The 24,832-nt window shown below is 42.1% G+C and overlaps 3 protein-coding genes across 5 annotated transcripts; 1 reads left to right on the plus strand and 2 right to left on the minus strand.

Annotated features, from left to right (window-relative positions):
* Positions 1-1,033: 1,033 nt before the first annotated feature.
* Positions 1,034-18,741, plus strand: LOC135485876 (guanine nucleotide exchange factor subunit RIC1-like). 3 transcript variants are annotated; one of them, XM_064768211.1, is made up of 27 exons: positions 1,034-1,222; positions 2,758-2,865; positions 4,125-4,213; positions 4,642-4,892; positions 5,080-5,213; positions 5,319-5,410; positions 5,634-5,722; positions 5,935-6,079; positions 6,407-6,424; positions 7,468-7,636; positions 7,953-8,186; positions 8,277-8,477; positions 8,867-9,032; positions 9,258-9,496; positions 9,862-10,087; positions 10,263-10,375; positions 10,622-10,668; positions 10,815-11,169; positions 11,448-11,656; positions 11,825-11,968; positions 13,181-13,351; positions 13,528-13,649; positions 13,911-13,967; positions 14,894-15,103; positions 15,392-15,560; positions 15,871-16,059; positions 16,288-18,741. In XM_064768211.1, exons 1-27 carry the CDS (start codon positions 1,082-1,084, stop codon positions 16,538-16,540), a joined length of 4,341 nt encoding a protein of 1,446 aa, XP_064624281.1. In that variant the 5' UTR covers positions 1,034-1,081; the 3' UTR covers positions 16,541-18,741. The 3 variants fall into 3 exon arrangements, with proteins under 3 accessions (XP_064624281.1, XP_064624283.1, XP_064624282.1); XM_064768213.1 differs by lacking the exon at positions 13,911-13,967; XM_064768212.1 differs by lacking the exon at positions 6,407-6,424.
* Positions 18,449-21,342, minus strand: LOC135485878 (uncharacterized). The gene is made up of 2 exons (XM_064768218.1): positions 20,418-21,342; positions 18,449-20,024 (listed from the first exon to the last, which is right to left on the minus strand). Exons 1-2 carry the CDS (start codon positions 21,145-21,147, stop codon positions 18,961-18,963), a joined length of 1,794 nt encoding a protein of 597 aa, XP_064624288.1. The 5' UTR covers positions 21,148-21,342; the 3' UTR covers positions 18,449-18,960.
* Positions 21,343-21,904: 562 nt separating this feature from the next.
* On the minus strand, positions 21,905-24,797 carry LOC135486138 (glutamic acid-rich protein-like). Its single transcript, XM_064768677.1, has 3 exons — positions 24,654-24,797; positions 23,090-24,496; positions 21,905-22,825 (listed from the first exon to the last, which is right to left on the minus strand). Exons 2-3 carry the CDS (start codon positions 24,384-24,386, stop codon positions 22,407-22,409), a joined length of 1,716 nt encoding a protein of 571 aa, XP_064624747.1. The 5' UTR covers positions 24,387-24,496; positions 24,654-24,797; the 3' UTR covers positions 21,905-22,406.
* Positions 24,798-24,832: the final 35 nt, after the last annotated feature.

Below are 24,832 nucleotides of genomic sequence, written 5' to 3' on the forward strand. Positions count from 1 at the left end.
GTCACAGCCAGGCCACATCAGTCTTGTTGGCTGCTCTGCCAAGTAGTTAACATGGTGAGAGAGATGAGACAGTCACAGCCAGGCCGAATCAGTCCTGGTTGCTCCGCCGTGTTGCCAACATGATGAGAGAGATGAGACAGTCACAGCCAGGCCACATCAGTCTTGTTGGCTGCTCTGCCAAGTTGTTAACATGGTGAGAGAGATAAGACAGTCACAGCCAGGCCGAATCAGTCCTGGCTGCTCCACCGTGTTGCCAACATGATGAGAGAGATGAGACAGTCACAGCCAGGCCACATCAGTCTTGTTGGCTGCTCTGCCAAGTTGTTAACATGATGAGAGAGATGAGACAGTCACAGCCAGGCCACATCAGTCTTGTTGGCTGCTCTGCCAAGTTGTTAACATGGTGAGAGAGATGAGACAGTCAGAGCCAGGCCGAATCAGTCCTGGCCGCTCCACCGTGTCAACAACATGATGAGAGAGATGAGACGGTCACAGCCAGGCCACATCAGTCTTGGCTGCTCTGCCAAGTTGTTAACATGGTGAGAGAGATGATGAAGTCACAGCCAGGCCGAATCAGTCCTGGCTGCTCCACCGTGTTGACAACATGATGAGAGAGATGAGACAGTCACAGCCAGGCCACATGGCACATCAGTCTTGGCTGCTCTGCCAAGTTGTTAATATGCCTGGTGAGAGAGATCTGATGAAGTCACAGCCAGGCCGAATCAGTCCTGGCTGCTCCACCGTGTTGACAACATGATGAGAGAGATGACACAGTCACAGCCAGGCCGAATCAGTCTTGGCTGCTCTGCGAAGTTGTCAGAGACATTTGTGATTTGAGGGATCTTTCACTTTATACCACTTATGCACTCTGTACACAATGTGCAGCTAACGTACGCCATGATCATCCCCATCTATTAATAGACTTCAGCCCCAGTGACGTATTTACGACAAATCCCATAACGAGGCCGTTCCACAGAATTGGGGGACCAAATTATGATCAGCCAAAAAGCCACAAAATTGGTGGATAGGGAAATGTCTCTGCCAAATTTTTGCAAATGACTTCGTTTTGCTTCATTGTATCATGTATTTTACGGTAGAATGGCCCAAACACATTCGGATCCCTCAACAGGATCCCAGTCCGTTGGTTCATGTGTCCAGTAACCGCGATCGGCTTTTATTTGCTGTCCTGACGGCCAATTCACTGAGCATCTGGTTTTGCAAGGTGAGATCATTCATACAATCATGACGTGCAATGATCATACACTGTCATAGTATCGGGCCATACATGCCATAGGCCTAGGCCTACGTCATGTACGTGCACAGCCTCGATCCGCTACGCTGTACATACTACATCGACGAGCCAATGCGCTAACTCGAAAAAAGCCAGGAATTCCGGTAACCGGAAAAACGCCGACCGACCGACCGACCGACCGACCTACTCGCCGACTCTGACAACCTCACTTACGGCATCCCATTCGCGCCTCATAGCCCGGTTACCGGAAAAACGCCGACCGACCGACCGACCAACCGACTGACCTGCCAACCTACCGTCATATGCAGTATCCCTTTCGCTTCTCTATAGCACATGTATCTGTGTAGTGCCCAGCGCAATGGACGTGATGGAGTCCGACGAGTCTGACAGCAGCATCTCCAGTCAATTATACCGGGAAAACGAGCCCACGCGGTAAGGAACTGATAACGATACTCTAAAGACATGCTTTGTCTACATGGTCGGTGGATATAAAAACATGATTTGGGCCTAATCTATGCACTGTAGTTTTTCTACTCGAGTGTCTCGACCGATGCAATGCATGAACTGCAACTTTGTTGTCATTTGACCAGCGCACGTGCGCTTGTTTACAATTTCATTTCACGTGACCTGCTATCGTGGATTGGATATATCACATTGACTTATGAGACCTGCGACTCAACTACGAAACTCCTTGGGTTGGTAGGTCGGAAGGTCGGTCGGTCAGTCGGTCGGTCGGTCGGTCGGTCGGTCGGCGTTTTTCCGGTTACCAGGAATTCCAGCCCAAACGCATTTCATGATTATGAAAAACGGGGAAACCCCTCGGTGTAAAAATAGTTTGACGAGGCTAGCCAACCAATCTGGTCATTGTTTCCTCAACCAGTCATTTTCACAATAGGCCTAGGCACCTCGCACTTTGTTCCTTTTGGGGACAAATTATTGGTCTAGTGAGATCACATCATTCATATCATGATGATATGACATTTACAAGGCCGCGGCTATTCTTACAATGATCCCTAATGCATTATACATAAGTCTACAAACTACTGCCTATTCTAACGACGATAATTTTCACCTTCGGGCCTTATTCGTAACCCTAACGCTAACCCTGAACCTGACCCGTACTTCCAGCACTTATCGGTAACCCTAACCCATCCCTCACCCTGACACTAATCTTAACTCCCTCATCTTCAGTTTAATCTCTAAAATCGCATCAATTCTAAGTTACAGCCACTTTGTATTTACAATATGAATACCATACATCTACATTCCCCCTACATTCAGCTTGGCCCCACAGTCAGCTTAGCTAATTTGCTCGGCTGTGGTGAGACAATTTTAAAAGGTACTATACTGGCGTTTACATGTATATGAAAACATGTGCATGCCTTTACAATGCTTTGTAATATCTGAATGACGAGGTGCAGACATCTTCAACACCTGTGCTGACATGGGCCGGGTAAGTTATTATCGTTTTAGTTTTACGTATTTTCCTTGTTTACTTTTTACAGCCATCAGTAGAGATAGTGTGCTTTCGTCGGTCTGTGAATTCAGTGACCGAGTTTGGTAGCAATCAGCGGGCAGAATGGCGTCCAGACTCCAGTATGGTTGCAGTTACGGTGAGTTTATTTTGGGCATCAACAGTTTCTGCATGTTCAGTCAATACTGAAACCTTTCTCACGTTTCCAGATTTCTGCATGATTGTACTGTTATTGACGATGATGATACTAATTTCATCAACTGTTAAAAGATTGCAATAAGCCAGCGAATAGTATTCCCAAGTCTTCTCGAGCAATTCACAGCACATGTATGCCATAACCTATGGTGATTTCAAGAATATTCAGGGGGCTCGAGATAACCCCTGAAAAGTGTCTTTTGAAGCATGAAACTTGGCCCATACAGGACCCTCAAATTTAAAACTCTTAGAAATCTGTTACAACATGACTCCGGAGATTTTGTCAAGACTCTAGTTTGACTCCCAATTAAGAAAGTCTTGCTTGAGCGAGGATGAAATTGACCAATTTAGGTGCATCTCCTCAGGTCCTTCAGTTCTCCCCTGGTAGTGATTTCATTATTGTCTGTCAGTCTAAAGTACATAGCAATCTCTATTGGTAATTGCGTGTTGGCTATAACAACAAAATAATGAGGTCATTTGCATTCCACACATTCTTCAGTTTAAAGCGTCTTATAAGAACAATGGAAGAGTTGCCTGGTGCTGCTGAGCCTGAGGGCAGATAGGCCTACTGTACATCCGTTCTATGCTTTTGTCAATACACATAAAAACAGATTGGGGTTTGATGATGTACGCGTGGCCCTATGGTGATTCTGATTCCATCTATGATTATTCTTGTTTTTAGATATACATCTTCATCAGATATACTTGTATCACCATTAGATATACATCATCATTATAGTGGCAGGAATGATGCATGTACATGTTATGTACATGTAGGCCATGCAGCATCAAAATTGAGGTTGTCACGTTGAGTCTTTATTCCCAGCAGCTGGCGAGTGAAAGAGAAAATGATCAATTAGTATGCAAAAAAAACCTGCTCTCCTATAATGTACTTCAGTGTGTCTACTATATTATAGACTATGATATAATGATAAACAATGATAATAATCATTGCCATTTGTATGGCACTTTTCCTTGAACCACCCTCAAAGCGCCCCTCTCCACTCCTCAAAAAGCAACGTTTTCAACTGTCTCTTGAATTTTTCAAGGTTTGTCTCTGCTCGAAGGGCTTGGGGCAGTTGATGTGATATAATAGCGCACACTGAAGTTTGAGTGTAATTACAAAAGTTTGAGTGCTATTACAATGGATAACATGATAAATACAATGTCATTTCAACTTGTTTCAAAATGCTACATTTTCAGACTTCGCGAGGTTACATAATATTCTACAAATTAGAAGTAGATTTGACTGTCATCAATCATCACTGCTTGTACACGCAGAGAGAAGGCGGGTAAGTGATGTCATCATGTTGTTAACAGAATCATGATAATGATGAATTAAATTGAATTGAATTGGGGCCTTGATGATTGAACTTTGGTACAAAAACCTTTTTATTGTCTTATCTTTTGAAGTCAAACTCCATAATTGATGCCAGCAGTCTTGAAGGTAAACAGTAGCAGTGGGAATGACATGATGCACTATACAGTACTGCATTGATCGAAATGATATGATTATTGATTTCTTAATAAGGAATCTATTTTAGTGATATGAAGTCTATTGGATTTATCTTCAAGCTGCTATGGTATGTATGGGCAGATCATAATCTTGCTGCTTAACAATTTCTATCTATGTGAGCTGTTTCATTTTCAAGTTTGGCTTATCATCTTTATCAAATCTGCTAGTGTGGGTGTCATCTCGTTTGTTGCTTGTTTATTGCAGTAAATCGACCAATCAGAAAGAGCTGTCAGATATCCACAATGGCGATGGCATCCCCGCATTATCCCTCACCCAAGCGTCGTACATGCAGATACCAGGTGGTGTCGCCAGTATGGCATGTATCAAAGATGACATCATGGTGGCATCGGGTTTCGGCACGTTACAGCGAATACGGTGGGATGGATTTGTTAACGGCGATCTAAGCGTCTCGCTCAATGCAATACCTTTCTCGATTGATCTTCAGCATTCCAGAGGTTGGTATCACATCATCTTCATTGAAATACTACAAAGTAAATGTACGCTTGTCTAGAATTCAAAATCTCAACCTTTATTGGCGGACTTGTTCAGGTTGTTGACAATTATGCTGTGTTGTTTTGTTCATTTCTTCAGATTTTCCTCGTTTACATTGCTGATGACGTTCTCTTATTTCTTCTACCCTAGCGTCAACCATAAATGATGACCGCGTGCACATCTCTGCCATGGAATACAGCTCACAGATGGGAGGCTTTGCTGTTGTCTTATCCAATGGCAGTGCCGCATTTATTACGGCAACATCACCAAGATTTGAACCAAATGTAAGTCGACCTTAACTCGCCTACTTTGATCTGGGTCAGATATGCTGGGTATTGTGTTTGCTCCTGTTTCTTGGCATTGTTCAAGATTGTTTCTTTGTTTTTCAGCAAATCATGGGAGTTTGGGCAGGACACACCAAAAATGCCACTTGTGTCGCTGTCAATAGCCGGTTTAGACTCATTGCTCTTGGATGCTCAAAGTAAGTGGTCCTACCCCATATTATTTGATAAGATTGAGATTGAAGGTGATATTGCTTATACTGAGCATCTTTGCATCAAAAATCTATCTTGAACAAGTTATCTTTTAGGTCTGCGAAAAAACTCATCGAGTGTGAAAAGATCCCGTTTCTCTACATTGTTAATACAATGTTAATAACAGTCCTCCCTAGATTAAAAAAATGTACTAAAATCTTGTCTCTTCAGTGGTGAGGGTCTGTTGTTCTGTATTGATGAACTGACTGGTGCTCTACAAATCTCCCACAAGCTAATGGTGTCCAGTAAAGACTACCCAGGTAAGTCTGACATCTCGCCTTAGGCAACTTGGGGTAAGGTCATGGGTAAGGTTGGTTTAATCTGTCCCAGTCTTTATAGGGTCCTGAGTCAAAGAGTTTTATATCCCACGCCGGATATCATAAAATGTTTAAAATACGACCCAAAAACTTGTTGCACAATGTACATGCCAACATCAAGATTCATTATAACTTTAGTGATCCTTATTTTTCAGATGCCTGCAACTCAACAGGAGGTGTTTCTATATTACGGTGGACTCCTGACGGTTGTACAATCGCGATGGCCTGGGAGAAGGGAGGTTACTCCATCTGGAGTGTATTTGGTGCTCTACTTGTCTGTACATTGGCGACTGACTTCAGGTGAGGAGACCTGTTTTGGTGTGGTTCAGTCGCAATGTTATCAACCTTTAGTAGTGCAGGTTCCCTTTTCCTCGTAACGTTTTAACAAACTTTCGGGCTTAGGTAAATGCAAAATTTATTTTACTGGCACAGTTTCTAAACCACGTTATTCCTTGACTTGTTAGTTTTGCCATTGATGAAGCATCAGCATTGTACTTCCCTTTCACTTAACCTGCCTGAATTCGCCTGGCATGGTTGTGGTGGCCAGCATACTTACTAATACAAAAACGTGTTTCATTGACATTATTTTCCTTTTTGATATGCTGGCTCTGTCCTGGTGTCTTTTAGGTTGTACCATCCTGTTGGGTGAGTAGTCCTCTGCCTACAAGATTTCTCCACCTATCAAGCACTGTATTGGTTCATTGTGTGTACCATTGTGTAGTTCATAAGGCTTTTTATGGTGCTCACTGTCAAGTTCAATACACACTGGTGATACTATTAATAGTATTATGCTGATAATCCTAACCAATAGAATCATGCCATGACCGTGTCTTTCCCAAAGTATTTGGGATGAGGGAGTGACATACCATCCTACATTGCAAGCTTCCATCTGTAGATTGGCTCAAACTGAGTGATTTGAATCGGTAGTGGCCCATGCATGGGGTGAACTAGGAGTATATCATCTAGGCATGAGCTGGGCCAAGTCTGTGTTTGGATTATGGGGCTGTGTCGGTGACAAACCAATTGACTTGAGGTGGTGGTGACAACATTAACTGCAGAGTGCTGAGACCACTCATTTGCTGCTCCTGTGTGCTCTACAGTAGCAAGCTTCCACACTGAGCCTGTACTTGTACATGTTAATGTAATGACTTGTATTTCTTTTATTACTCTCTTCATGTTGTTCTTCAACTCTAAACTAGGTCAAATGGATGAAGCCTGGAATAGAATAGCCCAAGGGGTCAAAACAAAAGATTGCTTTAGCTTGCATGAGAACAATGATCAATTTGATGACTGCTTTCTGACCTTGCTTTGTGTGTAGAGTTTTAATTCCTTTCATCATGCTTGCTGTGAAGCATGTCTTGAAATGATGTACATTACTTTGATGTTGCTAGCATTATTCTCAGTCACTTAGAAGATTTGATGTCTTTTTTCAAAACCGTCTGAAGAGCTTGAGTATATTGAAGCCAAATGAGATACTGGAAACCTGAACATTTTTGTTGCTGACTGTTTACTTTTGATGTGTCTATACTATAGCATAGGAAAGCTAAGTGCAGGTGAAATAACTGGAGGTATCTGCCATTGATTTTGATGAAATGAGAGTAGGCGAAATGGGATGACACCATTTTATCTAATATCAAGCTTGGCGATCAAGGGAGCTCTACTCAAATTGGCTCTTCCATCTTTTGTAGCTTTGCACATGTGGACGGGAAACACTTTGTTAATATTCAGTCAATGGAGTGGGGGATGGAAGGCTTTCATTTATGGGTCGTGTCCGGACCAAACAAGAGTGACGGAGGAAATCGAGACATTCTACAGATACAGTTTGTCAAAAGTGCCTTATCTGCCAATCCTTGCATGGTAAGTTCTAGTTACAATTGTTGTATGAGTTTTTCTGTTACTGCAGGTACTGTGTGTGCCACGTATAATCCAGTTAACTTGTACATGCCAAAGGAAACAAGGAGGTTTTGGCATTGGAGAATGGAGAGGACCTAAACGACACGCTATTCTTAGCCAAGCAAGACCTGGTGAAGCGGTCTGCTTCGTGACTACGAAAAGACTGAAAGTTTGAAACACCTGCAATATCAGGTGATCGAGGTATGAATAAAGAGACCATCCCTGTGTAACCCCTCTCTCTATCAATGTAACTGAACCAACTCATCTCCTTTATTTGCAGACAAATCATGAACACTTGTTACTGCAAGGAGAGGACCGACTCTACATCAACACAGGTGTTCATGTTCTGAAGACAAATAGCAATGCAATGGCAGAGGGGCTGAGTCCGACCAAAGAAAGGCCTGGACAAGGCTCGATCCAATCTCAGGGAATCAATACAATCTTGATTGGCAATAAACAATGGCAAGTCATACCCATACCTCATAACTATCTGGCAAGCAACTGGCCCATCAAGGTAAGCTCTCTTTCTGTTGCTACTAATACTAGTCCTTCATGTATTGTTGAAGTTGTTCCTTGTAGTTCTTTGCTCTCTTTTCCTTTGCAGTATTGTGCAGCAGACAGGTCAGGGCAGTGTATAGCAATAGCAGGGAAGGCAGGCTTGTGTCACTATGCAGCATTTAATAAGAAATGGAAGCTGTTTGGTAATGAGACTCAGGAGAAGGACATGGTGGTGTCGGGTGGGATGACATGGTGGAAGGACTTTATATGTCTGTCCTGTTTTAATCTCTTGGACCAACGAGAGGAGGTAGGTGTCTTAAGTTCACATTGATTCTCTGAAAGTAGAATTCACTGAGTTCTCTTCTGTTTACCACCAGGTCTTGCCGTTGTCCATGATTGACACCTATGGTGATGCATTGCCCGATGCACTACCCAAGATGTTCAAACCCCTGTACATTGCTGATGTGTTCCGACCATCTCCTCACTGAGTTCTGTGTATCAAGTGTAGCTGTGTATCAGCTGCAGCAAGGGTATCCCAGAATGCCTCTGTCTCTGTGAGGAACTACACTTGTAATAGGTTCAAAAGGCACATATTCAGATGTGCATCATGAAAAAATTTGATGCGAAATCCATCATCCATTTAAGAATCACTTCATCGTTACATCAGTCATGAGCCTATTCAACTCTATGTTCCAGATCCGACTGTATCCACGAAGTAGCAAGCTCGACAACACATTTGCTCACATTCACAAGTTGCCCTCGCCAGTTTTACTTCTCAACACATTCAGAGATATCTTAATAGTGTTTTGTGCAGACTGTCATATCATGCTTTACAATATTGAAAGGAAAAATACTCAGCCAAGTAAGTACCGATGATCAGTCTTTTCCAATAGAGTTTTCTTCTAAAGGCTAGTGATGCTTCACTGAAGTCTCTTTGTGTAAATACTTGTAGGCTTATCTTCAATGTACATGTCTAATGTACTTGTCACATGTACCTATCTCATGTACATGTCTAATATACATGTCTCATGTATGCAGATGTGTACATAGAAAAACATTTGGCAACCTCCCCTCATTATACTTTCAGATCCATCAGTCGAGCTTCAAAAACTCCAAGAAGTGTCAATAGGTTCCTTCATCCCTCAAGCCAGCTCAGTCACTGCCATTACTCTGACGTCCCTTCGGACAGAGACTGCCCCGATCAAGGCCCCACTCCAGCCTAGAGAGGCAGAGAGCATACTACTCAACTATGCAGGAAAGTTATTGATGTTCCAGAGAGATCGCACTGGGCCGCAAGTCCAGAGGAAGGATGGGAAAAATAGACCTGTAAGTTGTGCTCTGTACTGTTGTTACATGCACATGTAGGTCAGTACTTGGGAAGAGGACATTTAAAAACTCTTCACACCCCTGTCTCTTTCTATGTTTGGTTTGAGTGGATTATGTCCCCTGGTGATGACTGCTGTATTGGCTCACACATATCACAAGCATGTTATTACATGTATCTGTAAAATCCCTATCCCAGTGCTTGTGGATACCAGTCTTGGACAACTTGGTCATGTGATCATGCACTTGATATTTAAGATCAGTGCCCACTCAACAAATGCTAAATGGTTCACTACATCATGGAATTGACATCGAGGTTGGGTTTGTATAAGCTTTTTATCTTCCTAACTCCCCTGTGTTTGTTTCAGCTGCCGTTCTGTGCTCCAGTCATGGTGGCATCCTCTGTTGAGAACATGTGGTCGACGTCTCGCTCCAACCCTGACAAGAAGTACCTGATGGATGCCCTCTGGTTGTGCTGTGGTGCTCAAGGTGTCAAAGTCTGGCTCCCTCTTTTGTCAAAGGAAGAAGTCAAGACACCGGCGTATATGTCCAAAAGAATCATGCTTCCATTTTCTGTTGATATTTATCCATTATGTGAGTAGCCAGGTCTTTTCATATATTCATTTTCATACATTCATACATGGTGTACTGTTAGTGTACAGTGATCATTTTGCTTTGAGGACAAGCCCTGTGATTGTCTCTGTTATGTGGACACCTCGAATCTTTCGGATCAGGAGTTGATATTTGATTGTCCCAACTCTTGTTTCAGCTGTGTTATTTGAAGACTGTGTGATCCTGGGCGTGACCAATGACACGACCAGCTATGAAGGTCTTGCAGCAGAGGAGGCCTTCACGCTACCCTTCTCTACATTAGAGCGAACTGTAAGTTGAGATTGTGTTTTGAGATGAACTGTGATCCAGTTATAAGTCGTATCAGTAGTAGCAAGATCAGTTTCAATGTATTTTACCCTGCCTATAGTTTTCGTTGCAGTTTCGGTGTCGCAACCATAACTGCTTGGATCGTTACAACATATGGAAAGTGGTCAAAAAGCAGTTCAAATCACATTTTCATGATTAGCTAAGGTGTTCTATGATACGAAAAACTTATCTTGATTGATTTCTTTTCAGAGTCAAATTTACCTCCATCACATCTTGAGACAGTTACTACGGAGAAAGTAAGTACCTGTGTGTGGATTGTGTCAACATCAATAAAGCACAGTGCCAACGTGTGATTTTTGTTGCTGCTATGTATGACAGAAAGATCTCCTGTCTGCGATTACTGGTAATCGGACTGGTAACCAAAATATACGTTCTCTTCCAGTCTTGGTATCCACGCCCTCGAGATAGCGAGATGTTGCACCGACCTGCCATACTTTGCTCACGTCCTAGAACTCCTCGTGCATGAGGTGTTGGAAGAGGAGGCCACGTCCAAGGAACCCATCCCTGATCCCTTGTTACCGAGGGTTGTTGCATTCATTCAGGAATTCCCCGAGTATCTCCAGACCATTGTTCATTGTGCTAGAAAGACTGAGGTAGCACTTTGGCCGTATTTGTTCTCCACGACAGGCAATCCTAAAGATTTATTCGAGGAGTGTCTAGTGTCTGGTAATCTGGATACCGCTGCTTCCTACTTGATTATCCTACAGAACCTGGAGAAGCCAATGGTTTCTAGACAGGTAAGCTTTCAAGATTACCATTCAATACAGCCTGCTCATGTGGTATACACAGGCATGAGGAATAGAGTAGTTTGTTTGTAATCAAAAGTCTGGGCAGCTGGAACAAGAACGCAAGTTTTATCCAGGCCCTATTTCATGGTAGACCGGCAGTCTTAAGCTAAGAGTTGTGCAGCTTTTCACGTGTATGTTTGTGGCATTACTCAATAAAACACTCGTAGATAAAACATTGGGTTGTTGAATCAAATGTTGTCATGACTGTTTCTCATCTTGTGTTCCAGCATGCCACATTGTTACTGGATGCCTCCCTTGATCATTGCAAATGGGAGCTAGCTCGAGACCTGGTGCGTTTCCTCACTGCTATAGACCCTAGTGAGGCTGAAACGCCACCAAACTTTACCCTGCACACGAAACAGTCGATAATGCCAGGGAGCCTGCACCCACCTGGGAGTTTGCCATCTCCCTGCAGTCTCCACACTCCACCGATTAGGTAAGATATCTCTTTCAACTTACTCTAGAATTTTGGCTGTAACTTGCCCCAAGTCTGTTTTGCATTGGGTGTAGCTTGTGACACATTGAGATGATGTGCGTAGAAGGACTCTTGGTCGAGTCTGAAGAAAATAGTATCAGTCACCAATCAGGCCTTTTCTTTCTCCAGTCCTTCCGAGACCTCTGCTTATGGTTATGGTAACACGTCTCGTGGTAGAAGTACCAGCCTACCAAAGAATGAACCACCAAAAGATGCTGGTCGCAGTAAAGAGAAGAAACTTGCTCACTCAGAATCACAGATGATTCCTAAGAGGTCAGTCATCGCTCAGTTTATGTCGTTTGAAAGTGTTTGTTACAACAGCAGTGTAACTGCCGGCATTTAGATTGTACCGGTGTTGGCAGATGACTCATGTCGTTGTGTAAAATAATGTTGTATAGTTGCACACAAACAATGACATTTAGGACCGGAATGCCGCTACAAATGGGCTTTGGACTCTTTTCCTAAGTGTACATAGGTCCAGTGTGATTACAGTTATGAGGTTCATACACCATCACTGTCAAGCTTTGATCTAATGACTGGCTTTCCATTCAAATGCATGGCTGTAGTTGCAGTGTCCTGTTCACGTACTCGCAGCGTCTCAAACTCAAGCGGGCACAAAGTGAATCCAATGTCTTACTCCCAGTCAGGTAAACACACGCCGCAGTAACTGTTGGGGTTGAAATTCAATCATCTTTGGCAGGATACATTTGAAGCTGCTTGATTTTGTAAAATCTCTAATTAATGGCGGCCAAAGTCTTCCAACTGCTTGTGAATTTCGCCCCCTGTAACAGTTAACACTAGATGTTGTGTGGCACCTGATTCTCCCTCTATGTTGTTAAACACTGATATATTTAATACATCATGCACATGTCATACTGAATACACAATATCATATTGTAAACACTCAGAGGAAACAATCTGTCTCTTTTTACAACTTCGATATCAGTTTGCGCCTTGATGCACTTTTGAGTTGATTTGTTTTTACTTTTACATGGAGGTTTGTGTCTTGCTGTTGTTATGGATTCTGTTTGAGTGATCAGTCCAATGTGATGCACTGTGCTACATGTACATTTATACAGGAAAATCTGGTGATGTGTATAGCACAGACATCAACTTGCAGACATAGCATAGACATCAGAGTTCCTTGTATTACTTCTTCATTACTCTGCATTTCTATATATATTGAGCTACATGTATGTTTACAGCATTTGTTTGCTCTAGTGTATTTTGTGAGACATACTGAAATACTGGCTCCATTCCATTGAATCCAGCACAGCATGTGCAATTTGCTTGCACTGTTTGTACATTTATCTTGTTCGAAAATCTAGGCCTTTGCAGCCAACATTAGGTCCTATGTATTGTACACGTGTCAGTTAATCGAGGTGAAGTGAAAGCAAGTCCTTGTGGCACTTTATATAGGAATGCATCGTCGATACTTTGCACAAGGTAATCTATCACTTGACTGATTTCTCTGTCCGACTCCAGACACCCATCAGGCCCGCTGAAGGAGGAGGGTACACAAGAGCAGTTCTTCATCGATGTGATCCTCAGTCGGCATGCCAGGAAACTACTGAGTGCACACCGGTTACGTGATCTCGGACAATTCTCTGCCAACTTAGATGACTACAAGCTGGTGGCCTGGCTGAGGAAAGAAAAGTAAGGACACAAAGTCTAAACTTGTTCAGTGTAATTTCTACATTTATCTTCTGCTGCTGACTTGCTGGTTGGCTTAGCAGAGCAAATTGAAGCACAGAGGTATGATTCAACATAAAATGGTTTTCTAGACACATGTGAGCAGATGTGAAACATTGAAGTATGGATCTTTCTTTCAGAGTGCGAGCAGCAAAGGTTGATGACTTTGTTGCTGCATTGAAACAGCTTCACCATGACTTCCTCTGGCCACTACCGATCCTGACCCACGCCGGCTTTCACCATCTTCATAAATCTTTCGGAGGTGAGTGATTCTTCAGGGTATCATGTGTTTGTTCATGCAGGTCTTTAAAAGTGACATGTACACCTACCAGCTGAACTTCTACGGGGAAAACCCCCATCCTCTCAATACAAGTGATAGCACGAAAGACAAAGCAAAATCAGACCATCCCCTCCATGGCTCTTTATCAACTCATCGGTCAAAGAATTGTGCTCCGCTATTCCGTTTTAAAATGCTGTATTGTACTAGATTGTTGAAATTTCATGAGATCTTCCCATGTTTCAGGCTTAACTTGTTTAGATATGGATGATGATGGAGATGAGGTGTTCCCTTCACTCCTAGGTACATGTAACCTTTGACCATTGGCCTTGGTGCATGGCAGTGTTTATACTTGTGATGCACACTTATTGTTGATCTGCGATGCTTCTTACGATAAGGAATCAGTTGTGTCTACGGCACCATTGTTTGGGATGGGGTTATATAGCTGGATTTGAAGGTGGAGACAGGATCGTAGACATTCACCATGATTTGTTATTGTAAGACGTTTGTATGAAATGCAATGAATACACCTCCAAACCAAAACCTGCTACACCTTGACAAATCTTGAATGGTAATGCATTGAATGGTGGGATTAGTACTTAATCAGGCTTGTATTGTTATTGTATAATGGATACCACATTGATGATTGGTTTGGTGTTTTGGGAGAGCCATTTGAGTTTGTTCTTGTAAGGAGTATTATGTCCTTGTGTTTATGGTTGAGGTCACACGATTATTCTTGTATTTTGCATTGTTTCTGGTATGTTGTTTTCCTCACTAACTTGGTATACTTGTCATGTGATCACCTGGATGTCCCAAATATTTGTCATGTGATGGTTCCGTCCTTTCAAGTTTTCAATGGTACTGTGTTGTTTCCACATTGGTGTTGGTATGGCATGAGGCTTTGCGGCCATTTAATCAGACTGGTTGTTGCCCTCCAACAATATTTTCTCGAATCAAGCATGACTTTTCTGAATAATTGCATCTTGCTATAGAATGTAAATTCTTGCATCCACATTTTCAATACGTGTAGATGCATGAAATGCTTTCCTTAACTCATGCATTTTGTAACAAGAAATGTTAATAATAGTCTAAACTTGTCAATACTCACTTCATGAAATATAACTCAACAGGAAAGGCTAACAAGCATGTGAAGGACTGAGGAGACTGAGGTCTTGAATGTTAATCGACTTCCTTGTCAGATGTTCTCTATCCAATTCCTGTTCTTGCAGTTCCCACCTCAAGTACTTCTTCCAAAGGGAGCAGCTGTAGTGATACACAGAGGATGAACGGTGACCAAGATTGTCCGCTCACTGTGAATATAGATGGTGGCCCCGCTGGGTCTGCTGTCCGCGAACATCATAAACTGAATAGGCAGCCGACAGACTTGTTGGCGACGCCCACTGGGGATGTGATGTTAAAACCTCAAGTCAGCGTTCGGGGTATGTTTACATTTCTTGATATTCTTTATATTACCATAAGTCAGAATCATAGAGCATGCTAGTTTTCAGCTTGGGTGACAGCCCTTTTCCATCTCGCTCACTAATGTGTCTATGAGAAAGGCACATTTTTGTGACTAACAGCACTTCCCATCAGCAAAGGTTGATACTCGAATAAAAAAGCCTGCATAAAACCATGATATATGAACCCAGCTCTTTTATCAATACCTTATGGCCAACACCATCGGTCTATAAAAGTTATGTATCACACGGTAATGTTTCTTTTTACAGATGATAGCAGCCTTGCCACAGAGCTCTCAGAGAATAGCTCCTTACTAGGTGAGGGTGAACTTATGCTGGACCAGTCTGCCTGGGGTGAGGTCTCATTCACATCAGAGCTCGAACAGATCACGCAGGAATTAGCGAATAAGGGACCACCCCAATCCGAGTTGGAGCTACGGTAGGTACAGTCACTGATCAATAAACCTGGTTTCAGGTATGACCGTCTCGAACGTAGCTTTGCTGACAGATCACTAGGGGCATACTGTTACCACATATGCCTTTACTCAGGCAGGTTCATCTCTGAATATGTTCTCCGCGAAAGCAACAAGAGTTCTTCAATGAACTCATGTTGAGGAGTAGTGCATCTACTCTTAAGTAAATGGCCAACAATCCCAGAAACATATAACGGGTTCAAGTCTGAAGATCTCTCAGCTATTACGACTCAATTTCTGTTCGAGTTTGTTTTGATCATGTTTTCCGTTCTCTAGGTATCTCTTCCACATCATGCTGGAGGCCGACTGTCTGGAGTGGGCGGTAATCATCGCCATCATACTACGGGATGCTATAGCAGTAGTCAGAGCTATCAACACAGCTAGTCTGACAGATGCGCCAATTGAGGTCATCGGCAGGATCAGAGAGGGCATATCTTTTTTGGAGTTGTGGGCAGAAACTGAATGGTGAGTGCCTGACAACATTGCATTGGTTTATCAATCTGAATGAAATGTCCTTGGTGAGGTTATTGTGAGAAAGGTTTGAACGTATACCCAAAGTGAATGGCCTTGCTTGATGGCCATTTTGAATGTTACCTGCTGCTGCCCGTCAACAGGCAAACCTCGGTTACTTCATATAACTGTCACCATTTGTCTATCTGATCCCCCATATCGAATATCTCTATTTCTTTTCAGTCTGGGTTACAAACCATTTCTAGTTGCAATAAAAGGACAATCATTAGCTCTGGCTAAAATAGCAGAAGAACATCCTCCAAAGTCGCGGTTAAGTACGTCATCTCTGGAGAGTTCTGCAACGACTGAGGAGCTGAAGGGAGCAGTGAATAGCAGCCATTGCGCGACTGACCACAGCGATAATGAGGAGAGGTCAGAGGTCACTGAAGAGGAAGAGGAGGAGCCAGAAGCTGGCGGACAATGCTCGGTCTCATAACGCTTGCCTCTTTTTAGGCTTTATTTTATCAATTCAGCATTTAGTTCTCAGTATTATTCAGGGTAGAAGCTGGGTCAGAGAATTTGTCAAAGTGGAGAAGTTTTTCTTTCAGCAACTAAGTGAGTAAGACCTATAAAATGTGTAACCATGCTGTTGGTGGCTAAACGGATACTTCATTATGGAAACTAGAACTTTACTATTGATTTAACGTGCTATGATCAAACTATGCTGGTGTTAAAGTGGCAGTACAGCTGGTATGAATGAGGATGTGATGGTGACAGAGATTACTCTGTGGCAATAGGACTTTGAGAAAGTGATAACCTGATTGCACTACAAATAGGAGGATGCGATAGGATGGCAGATGAGATGTGAGGGTACTGTGGGGAGTGGTGGTATACAGTACTAGAAACATGAGTGGAAATAGGATCACAATCCTACCATGGGACCAAGAGATTAGTAAGTTGGGTAGCTGGGTTATTTCTGCGTTCGAAATTTGTACTTTCTGTGCTATAGTCAGGGTAATAATTTGGATAGAACATCAACTTCTGTATGAATTGTATGCATCCAAAGCAGTTGAAATTGATATTGTGGGCATGATAACTAGTCAGTACACTCCCTGCATAATAATCAGTGCATAATCATTTAAGTAATACCTGGTATTCCGGTGCAAGTCCATGTACATTGATTTGAGTGACACTTGATAACACTGTTCGAGTGTTGAATGAACGATGACATTCTGATGGTAGTCGAAAATGTTTCTGAGAGACCTCCTTGTATAGAACCTCAGTATTGCAGAAACCACCTTTTGATGATCTGATGATCTTGCATCAGGCTCATATAGTTTGTAATAGACAGACGTTGTTTAACTTATTTCAACCATGACCAATTATTTCATGACAAAGAATCGAGATGCCATCAAATGGCAGGGTTGACCATCATTCAGGCTACATGTATGCTACAAGTAGTCACACTAACACCAAGTTTTATTCATTTAAAACGTGATCAATACTTGACCCAGTTTCTTAAAGTTTATGGGTATTGAAAATACATGCTTGTACTATGATCTTGATAATGACAGTAGTACGCATGTATGTCCGCAAGTTGTATCAACATGTAGGTCACTTATTGGCCATAAAATGGAATAAATGTGTTGCCAACAATTTCATGTTTTGAATTTATAATATTTCAAGACTTGTTCAGAAGTCAATAAATGTTATTCTATTCACTGCAATGTGCCCTTGATCTGAGGTGTGATTGAAACAACAAATGGTAATTGACCACGTTCACCTCATTGACTTCAAATATGAAGAATGCCTATAACATTACCAGATAAAACATGAATAAGTCTGATTTCCTGATTACTTCTAGATTATTCATGAAGTGTTCCAGTTCACATCATGAAGGCAACTTCCTGGGTGGAAAATTCTTGGAAACTTCATTAAGCAAAGTTCCATCCTAGCATTTCCGTGTTGAGAGTACAAAATGACTGTGACTATTATGCTCTACCACACCAGAGCCTAGAGTATAGTAGAAAGTTATTGTGATCATAATATTTGTGATGTCTCCTGATAAGGACATGTATTTCTTTGGTTTTCAAGGAATGAAAGGGGAGAGGAAATGGCTACATACATGTATAAAGTACATGTAAATGCTTGTATGTCCATGGACATGAACATGTGTGTGTACAGTCGAGTGTGTTCTTCGTCTGACTGCATCTTGATGATAAGTCTCATTTTGGTGCTCTTCCCTTACTGGTATTTTGAGTTGTGTATATAGTAATATGAATTCCAGTGGTTTCTGTATGAAATCCCGTTTAAGATTGGTATATCTTGTGGAAGGTGGAGATGGTGGGGAGAAAGTGGGACCAAACATTTCAAAAAGGTCAAATCTGCATGGCTTATTTTCTTGGTTTATTTATTTGTCTGGAAAGCATTTCTTGCACTTAGGTTGCATTACAGAAGACAAACTTTACTGAATGGTCTGTTTATAACAGTTTTGGAACCTTGTTAATCCTTTTGAAGGTCTTTTTATATCCATTTCCATTGGAATTAAGTCTCGTGATATACTATTCTACATGTAATCTTCAGATTGGAGACAAATATTTGGTAATTCTGAATGCATTGATCTGTACCCATTTCTGAGTTCATGTCTCGAATTTTATGCATTGAAAGCACACTGTAAAATAAACTATTTTAGAGCTATATTTTGATGTTGATTTATCCATTGATGGCATTTGAAATTTGACGTACTTGAAACCATGAGGTGTTTGCAAAGCTATAGTTTGGTGCATTGGCTCTCGGTTAGTTCGACAGCAGATGCATGCAAAACAGATGCAAAAATGTCATGGTTTACAGTAGCATACATTATATCAAGAGTCCAATGACATGGATGTTTTCAGTCGGGATTTTGTTCCGTGGAGTTTATTTTGCTCCAAGTACCCGTTCGACCCTGTCCTCTTTCATCAAGAACGTCACCTCAATCAGCAGCCTCAGAAGTGATGGCATCTGGACGCTGCACAACCTCTCATCGGGTTTGATGACAATATCAGCCAGTGACAGATCGCGCAACTTCGCCAAAATAAACAAGAGTGGCTCCCCCTTGTATCGATCATGTAACTTGCACTCCGGGATCTCATGTTTGATCTTTCCTGTCTTGATGTAATCAAGAACAAAATTCATGACCGCTGGATGTTGTTCCTTGAGGTCGACCAAAATCTTCATTTCAGTGAGGAGTGCATCACTTTTTGGTCCAAACCCCAGCATTTCTAGCCACTCCCTCTTGGTCATCTCGTTCCAGTGGGCAACAAAACCTTCAATCGTGAAATTCCATTCATTTATGAAGTTGGTTATTCTTTTGAGTGCATACTGATTACAGCTTGCTGTCTCCATGATTGGGAGCAGACGTTGTTTTTCCTTGTCTGTCAGACTGATGGAGTTTGATAACACCTCCTCCACCATGCTATGACAATGCAATCCGCTCTTGAAATGAACACCAGAGTTAAACTCGTACACCTTGATACTATCGTGTAACACTTCAGGAATCCTATGTGATGTTATAATTACATGGTTGACATCCGACTCCAGATTTAAAAACAAATTTAGGACACGTTTAAAATCGTTACTATCCCACAAGTGCTCGTCTTGAATCAGCAATAGCCAACCACGAGTGTTCCAAAGAAAATCCTGCAAATATGCTGAAGCTGCTTCTCTCCGGATGACAATGTCTGTCCCACGATGGCTCGCGATGACTCCTGCTGCAGCCACAATGTCTTTCCATTCGCGCAGCCAGATTATTCCTGCAGGGTACTTCCCAATGCTCTCATGGATGTACATTGAGAGGGTGTGGCTCTTCCCTTCTCCAAAGTAACCTTTGATTAGACATCGTTTGTGTTTAGCGAGGCAGCTCCGGACATTCTGTGCATGTAGGCTTAGGTCGTGCTTGTCGGGGAATGCAGGCCGGATTAATCCAAAGAGAACTGGTCGACCTAACAAGACAACGAAAAGCATTGGCTGAGAAGTGGTAATGTGTGGATTTGTGACTGATAGGCAGGCATCCCATGAAAACTGTGCCTAGGCCTCAAAGGTTAACATAGTGGTAGACCCTATACCAATGAAAGACATCCCAAGTTAAACACTGGTCTGGCTAGTCAAATTGTTACAGCCAAGATAATAGTCAATGGGTGATATGAATAAAGACTAGCAAATGCTTTTACTCCGGTTTTGCACAGGAAGGCTTAGTGTAAATGAACATGGAGATTTAGATAGAAGCATTTGCTAGTCTTCATCCATATCATCCATTGTCTCATTGCCTTCCAAGACTTCACCAAGAAGGATTTCACAAACCTGAAATAATCATCTGATAGAATAACTATACATACCTAACAACTCTTTGTCCGCCTCAATTGGTGTATCTGTGTGGTCCCTCTTAACTGTTGCTGGAGGATGGATGTAGTTGTCATAAACATAAACCATGCTGTTGAATGACGGCATCATGAAGATAAAGATGAAAAATATCAATGCTGGCATTGGAAAGTCTCCACCTGGCAGAGGGGTGCGTGGCTTTGGAACAGGTTTATCTGAGATTTCATCTAAAGCTTTTTTTGCCTCTTCCAAGTCCACTGAATCAGTTTGAAGACTGTCAGAGTTTAAAACGCTCACTTGAGTTGGTAAACAGTTCATGGAGCACCGTCTGCTTCCAGTGGGGGTGCTCTGGCAACTGTTTTGACAACTCCATCGCAGAAAGGGCATCAATTGTTTCACAAGGTCCTCGCGATGGATAGTGCGTAGAAGAAGAATCACCGGTTTGAGAAATTGGACGGAATTAAAATCTTTCCCAGTCACCTCATGAAGTTTTGTAAACAAGTCTCTTGCACTGTGTATTTCTTCCCGATCACGTTTGGTAAGGACACTGATTGCTGCCACAATGTGGTTTGTCTCTGCTTGACTTGTAGCTACAGAGTACTCCAGGTCATCAAGATTCCAGTGCCCTGTCTCCTCCTTATCTTTACTACTGCGACATAAAAACTTTAGCTCCAACAGCTCGTCGTGGTTTATTTGCCGACTGATTTTTGTAAAAACTATCCTAATATTTCCTGATGTGTTATCCATATTCAGTTCTCATTAGTTAGAACCCAGAGATTGAAAGACTCACAGAGTGCTGTACACAAGAAAATGTATTATGAACTCAAGAAAAGTTGGAAATATCCACAATAGCACAATCCACCATCAATTTGTATCATGTATTTCAGGTCTAATACATGTATGCATTGACCTGCAACTGGCATGAGCATCTATATCTCCTGTGTCTAGTGAACCAATAACTTGTGATTTGATATCATGTAGATCTTTTCAATGGATGACCCAGTTGAGGCCTTGAACAATATCATATTGTCCATTGTCTATTCGAGATGACAAGGTCATAGACAAGTAGAGATCAGCAGTGTACATGTACATCGTGTCTCAGAACGAATGCCGGGACCAATTGCTATGTAAAGACATTGCATGTTGGCATGGAAACATACTGTACAAGTGCATTACAGCTTTAAAAGCCATTTTGTCACAAGCAAAATGGCAAATCACTGCCGTTCTGGAACATTGGCACATTATAGCTTTTGATTGGTCACAACCAAGGAGCACCAAGGGCAACTGATGTCCCCAGCAGAGAGCTTAATCAAGAGACAGTGTCACAACCATCCAGAATCAAAGACGCCACCCACGCGGATGATGACGGACATACTAGTAGTCACACCAATTCAAAATAAGAACTTCCTACTACCTATTAACATGATAGCATCCTTCCTCCCTAAAATCGTTGTGACACACTACTAACAGCCAGCAAAAAAACATAAGAACTTGAACCATACACTTATCTACAAAACAATATCAAATTTTTATTGCCACATCCTACATGTATATCACAACAATGGCCACATCATACAGTAGTGTTATTTTGTGCAATCTTTACACCAAGTTTACCACAACAGTCTACATGTAACTCCACAAGAAACAACCGGAACAATTGAAAGCAAACCAATTCTCTCTACCAGTACTCTTACATTAACAACACAATCGTGTACAATATTAACCAAATTAGAAAGACAAAATATTTACTGGTACATAGCACAAAATATGAGAATTTTAAGAAGAAATAACAACAGAAACATAAGAATCCTACAACGTGCTAAGTTCACAACTGTGACAGGTTGTCAGGGACGGTTTGTTACAGGAACCAGTTATTTCTGGCTCAAGGTTGGAAATTCACCTCCAGCTCTTGTCTTCGGGCAATGAGCGAGATGATTATTACACAAAAATGGCATCTCTGGCAGTGTTAACACCATATATCAAGTCTACATCAATTCTCACCATGCTCACTTAGCAGATTTTTTCTTAGCAATAAAACCTTTTTCACGTTGCTCAGTCGCTTTCAGCATGGCTTTAATCGCTCGAGCACGCATCTCAAGTTCTAAGATTTCCAACTGATTTCTGGTCAATACATCAACACCAGACTCTTTCAATTCTTGCCCTAGCTTCCCCAAAGAAGCCTCGAATTCATCCACCTCTTCCTCTTCTTCTTCCTCATCCTCTTCAACGATATCTTCCTCTTCTCCAGCAGATTTCTCAATTTCAATCACTCTCACATCATCACTGTCCTCCTCAACTTCCATCACTTCGTCTCTGCTACCTTTCTGTTCGTCATTATCTTCGTCATCCAGAGTGCCATCCTCTTGAATAATGACTCGCTCCACTTCCTCCTCCTCCCTGCTCTGTACAGTGTTGCCCTCTTCAACTGGAAAGAAAGGTAAGAAACCTTGATATTGAAAACCTCCTTGCCTCTGCTAGCTATCATACATGTACATTCTTCACAGACATAATTTCATCTCATAAGAAACACTGAAATAAAATGTCCTGTATTCAGATTACAACCAACATATAACTACTACTTCAAGGTCATGCCAAGAGAGCTTGGCCATCACAGGATTCCTTCTGTTCATCGGCAATGCCTTCTCTCTATAAGTGTTAAAAGTAAGCAACTGATGAAATAAACCGATACCTTTGGTGTGCTCTTTCTCCGAGTTTTGCTCTTCTGTCTCCATCTCCTCTTCTGCTGTCTCCTCCTCCTCTACCTCTGCCATACCACTCTCATTCTGTACCACCTCTTCAACTTCGGACTCCATCGCCTCTGCCTCACTGGGCAGCTTCTCCACCTCTGACTCAACTTCCTCTGCATCAGACTGTATAACATCTTTTGCCTCATGCTCTGATTCAGCCACAACAGATTGTGTTTCAGTCGCAGATTCCCGGTCTGATTGAACCTCGGCATCTGATTCCACCTTCTCGTCCCCTTGCACGTCATCTTCTGAGGCCTCATCTCCTGGACCTTTGTCGTGTTCTACATCAGACATGGCGCCATCCTTTTCAACTCCATCCACCTCCTGATCAGCTTCTGCACCTGACTCTATCTCAGATTCATAATCATCAGTCACCTCCTCATACTCTGTATCAGAAAACTCACCCTCCTCTACTTCTTCTGTTCTAATAGGCTTTGGAATCTTGACTAACTTTGTCTTTTTCACTTTGACTGGTTCAGTGTGTTCAGGCACATTAACAACTTCTTCTTGTTCCTCTTGGGCAACTTCCTCCTGCCCAAAGTCGGACAGTATTTCACTTCTGCTCGTTGATGACTGGTGACTTGTAGCGTCATCAAAGTCCTTCTCAAACTCCTCATGCAGCTCAGCATCAGCTCTCTCTGGCCTTAGGTCTGATGTAGAATCTGCAGCGTGAGTAGAGCATGCCACGGATTCAGCAGTGGATTCTTTATCGCTTCCCTCCTCATGTTCAGCAGCCCCGTCATCATCAATATTCTGAGATCCCACATTATTATCCTGAATCTGCATATTCTCATCACTTGACTCATCCTCTGTTCCAGAGGATGAGATCGTTTCAGGATCCTGACCATTGAGAATCTTTCGAATCCTCTTCTTTGACATGACCTCTAAATGCTCCAAGCAAAGTTTCTTTAAATCACTGATCTCTACCTTTTTGAGAATGTCAGGGATCATCCCCTTCAGGGTCGGACCCTTCACTGCCTTAAACATCTGCTCTATCATATCCTCCCTGTCCCTAATATAAGCACCAATCGGTTTCACATCTTTACTCAAGTCCAAGTCAGAATAGTCACTATCACTGTCATAGTCATCTTTCTTAGATTTTTTCTTGGTTTTAGATTTTGTTTTTCGAACCTTTTTCGAAGAGCCATGCTTTTTTGGTGACGGTTTCTTGCGCTTGCTGGTTTTGTCTTTGAGCTTCGAGTCACTCATGGTAGAATCTGCGTCCATCTTTGTACTCATTTTATTATACAGATATAAACTTGACACTCAAATACAGTTTGGTACATTACGTGCTGTTTGCATCAGTTTCGATGTACACCATCTAGCTGTATGAGGGACCAACATCCAACCTGAAAAACAAGAAAAAGAAGGGCATTTAGGTGCAAGTCTTTTTCTTCCTCGTTCGTACAGCCACAGGCACGACAGGTGCTGAACCTTGCAAGATAATTGTCGCTGTGAGAGTCACATATAAACTGGAAGATTTCACAAAAACCTCATTTTCCTTACCATTCTAGAGGACTTTAGATTGAGGTCACTGACTTTAGCTAATGGAAGTGCTGTGTATGGTCACCTTCAATCTCCTTTTTATCGTGAAATATCAATATTTTTCAATTTCAGTAACCAAAAGTTTCGCTGCCATTTTTGTCACGGTATTATTTGATTCCACTTGTGCCGGCGAAGGCGCT

This window comes from Lineus longissimus, chromosome 4, assembly GCF_910592395.1.
Source record: "Lineus longissimus chromosome 4, tnLinLong1.2, whole genome shotgun sequence".
Lineage (NCBI taxonomy): Eukaryota > Metazoa > Nemertea > Pilidiophora > Heteronemertea > Lineidae > Lineus > Lineus longissimus.

Coding starts and splice junctions, on each gene's coding strand:
- LOC135485876 (XM_064768211.1), top strand. CDS start 1,082: ATGTATTTTACGGTAGAATGGCCCAAACACATTCGGATCCCTCAACAG. Junction 8,187..8,276: donor CAAGCAACTGGCCCATCAAG/GTAAGCTCTCTT, acceptor TTTCCTTTGCAG/TATTGTGCAGCAGACAGGTC. Junction 11,969..13,180: donor TCACAGATGATTCCTAAGAG/GTCAGTCATCGC, acceptor GTCCGACTCCAG/ACACCCATCAGGCCCGCTGA.
- LOC135485878 (XM_064768218.1), bottom strand. CDS start 21,147: ATGGATAACACATCAGGAAATATTAGGATAGTTTTTACAAAAATCAGT. Junction 20,025..20,417: donor GGCGGACAAAGAGTTGTTAG/GTATGTATAGTT, acceptor TTGTCTTGTTAG/GTCGACCAGTTCTCTTTGGA.
- LOC135486138 (XM_064768677.1), bottom strand. CDS start 24,386: ATGAGTACAAAGATGGACGCAGATTCTACCATGAGTGACTCGAAGCTC. Junction 22,826..23,089: donor GGAGAAAGAGCACACCAAAG/GTATCGGTTTAT, acceptor CTTTCTTTCCAG/TTGAAGAGGGCAACACTGTA.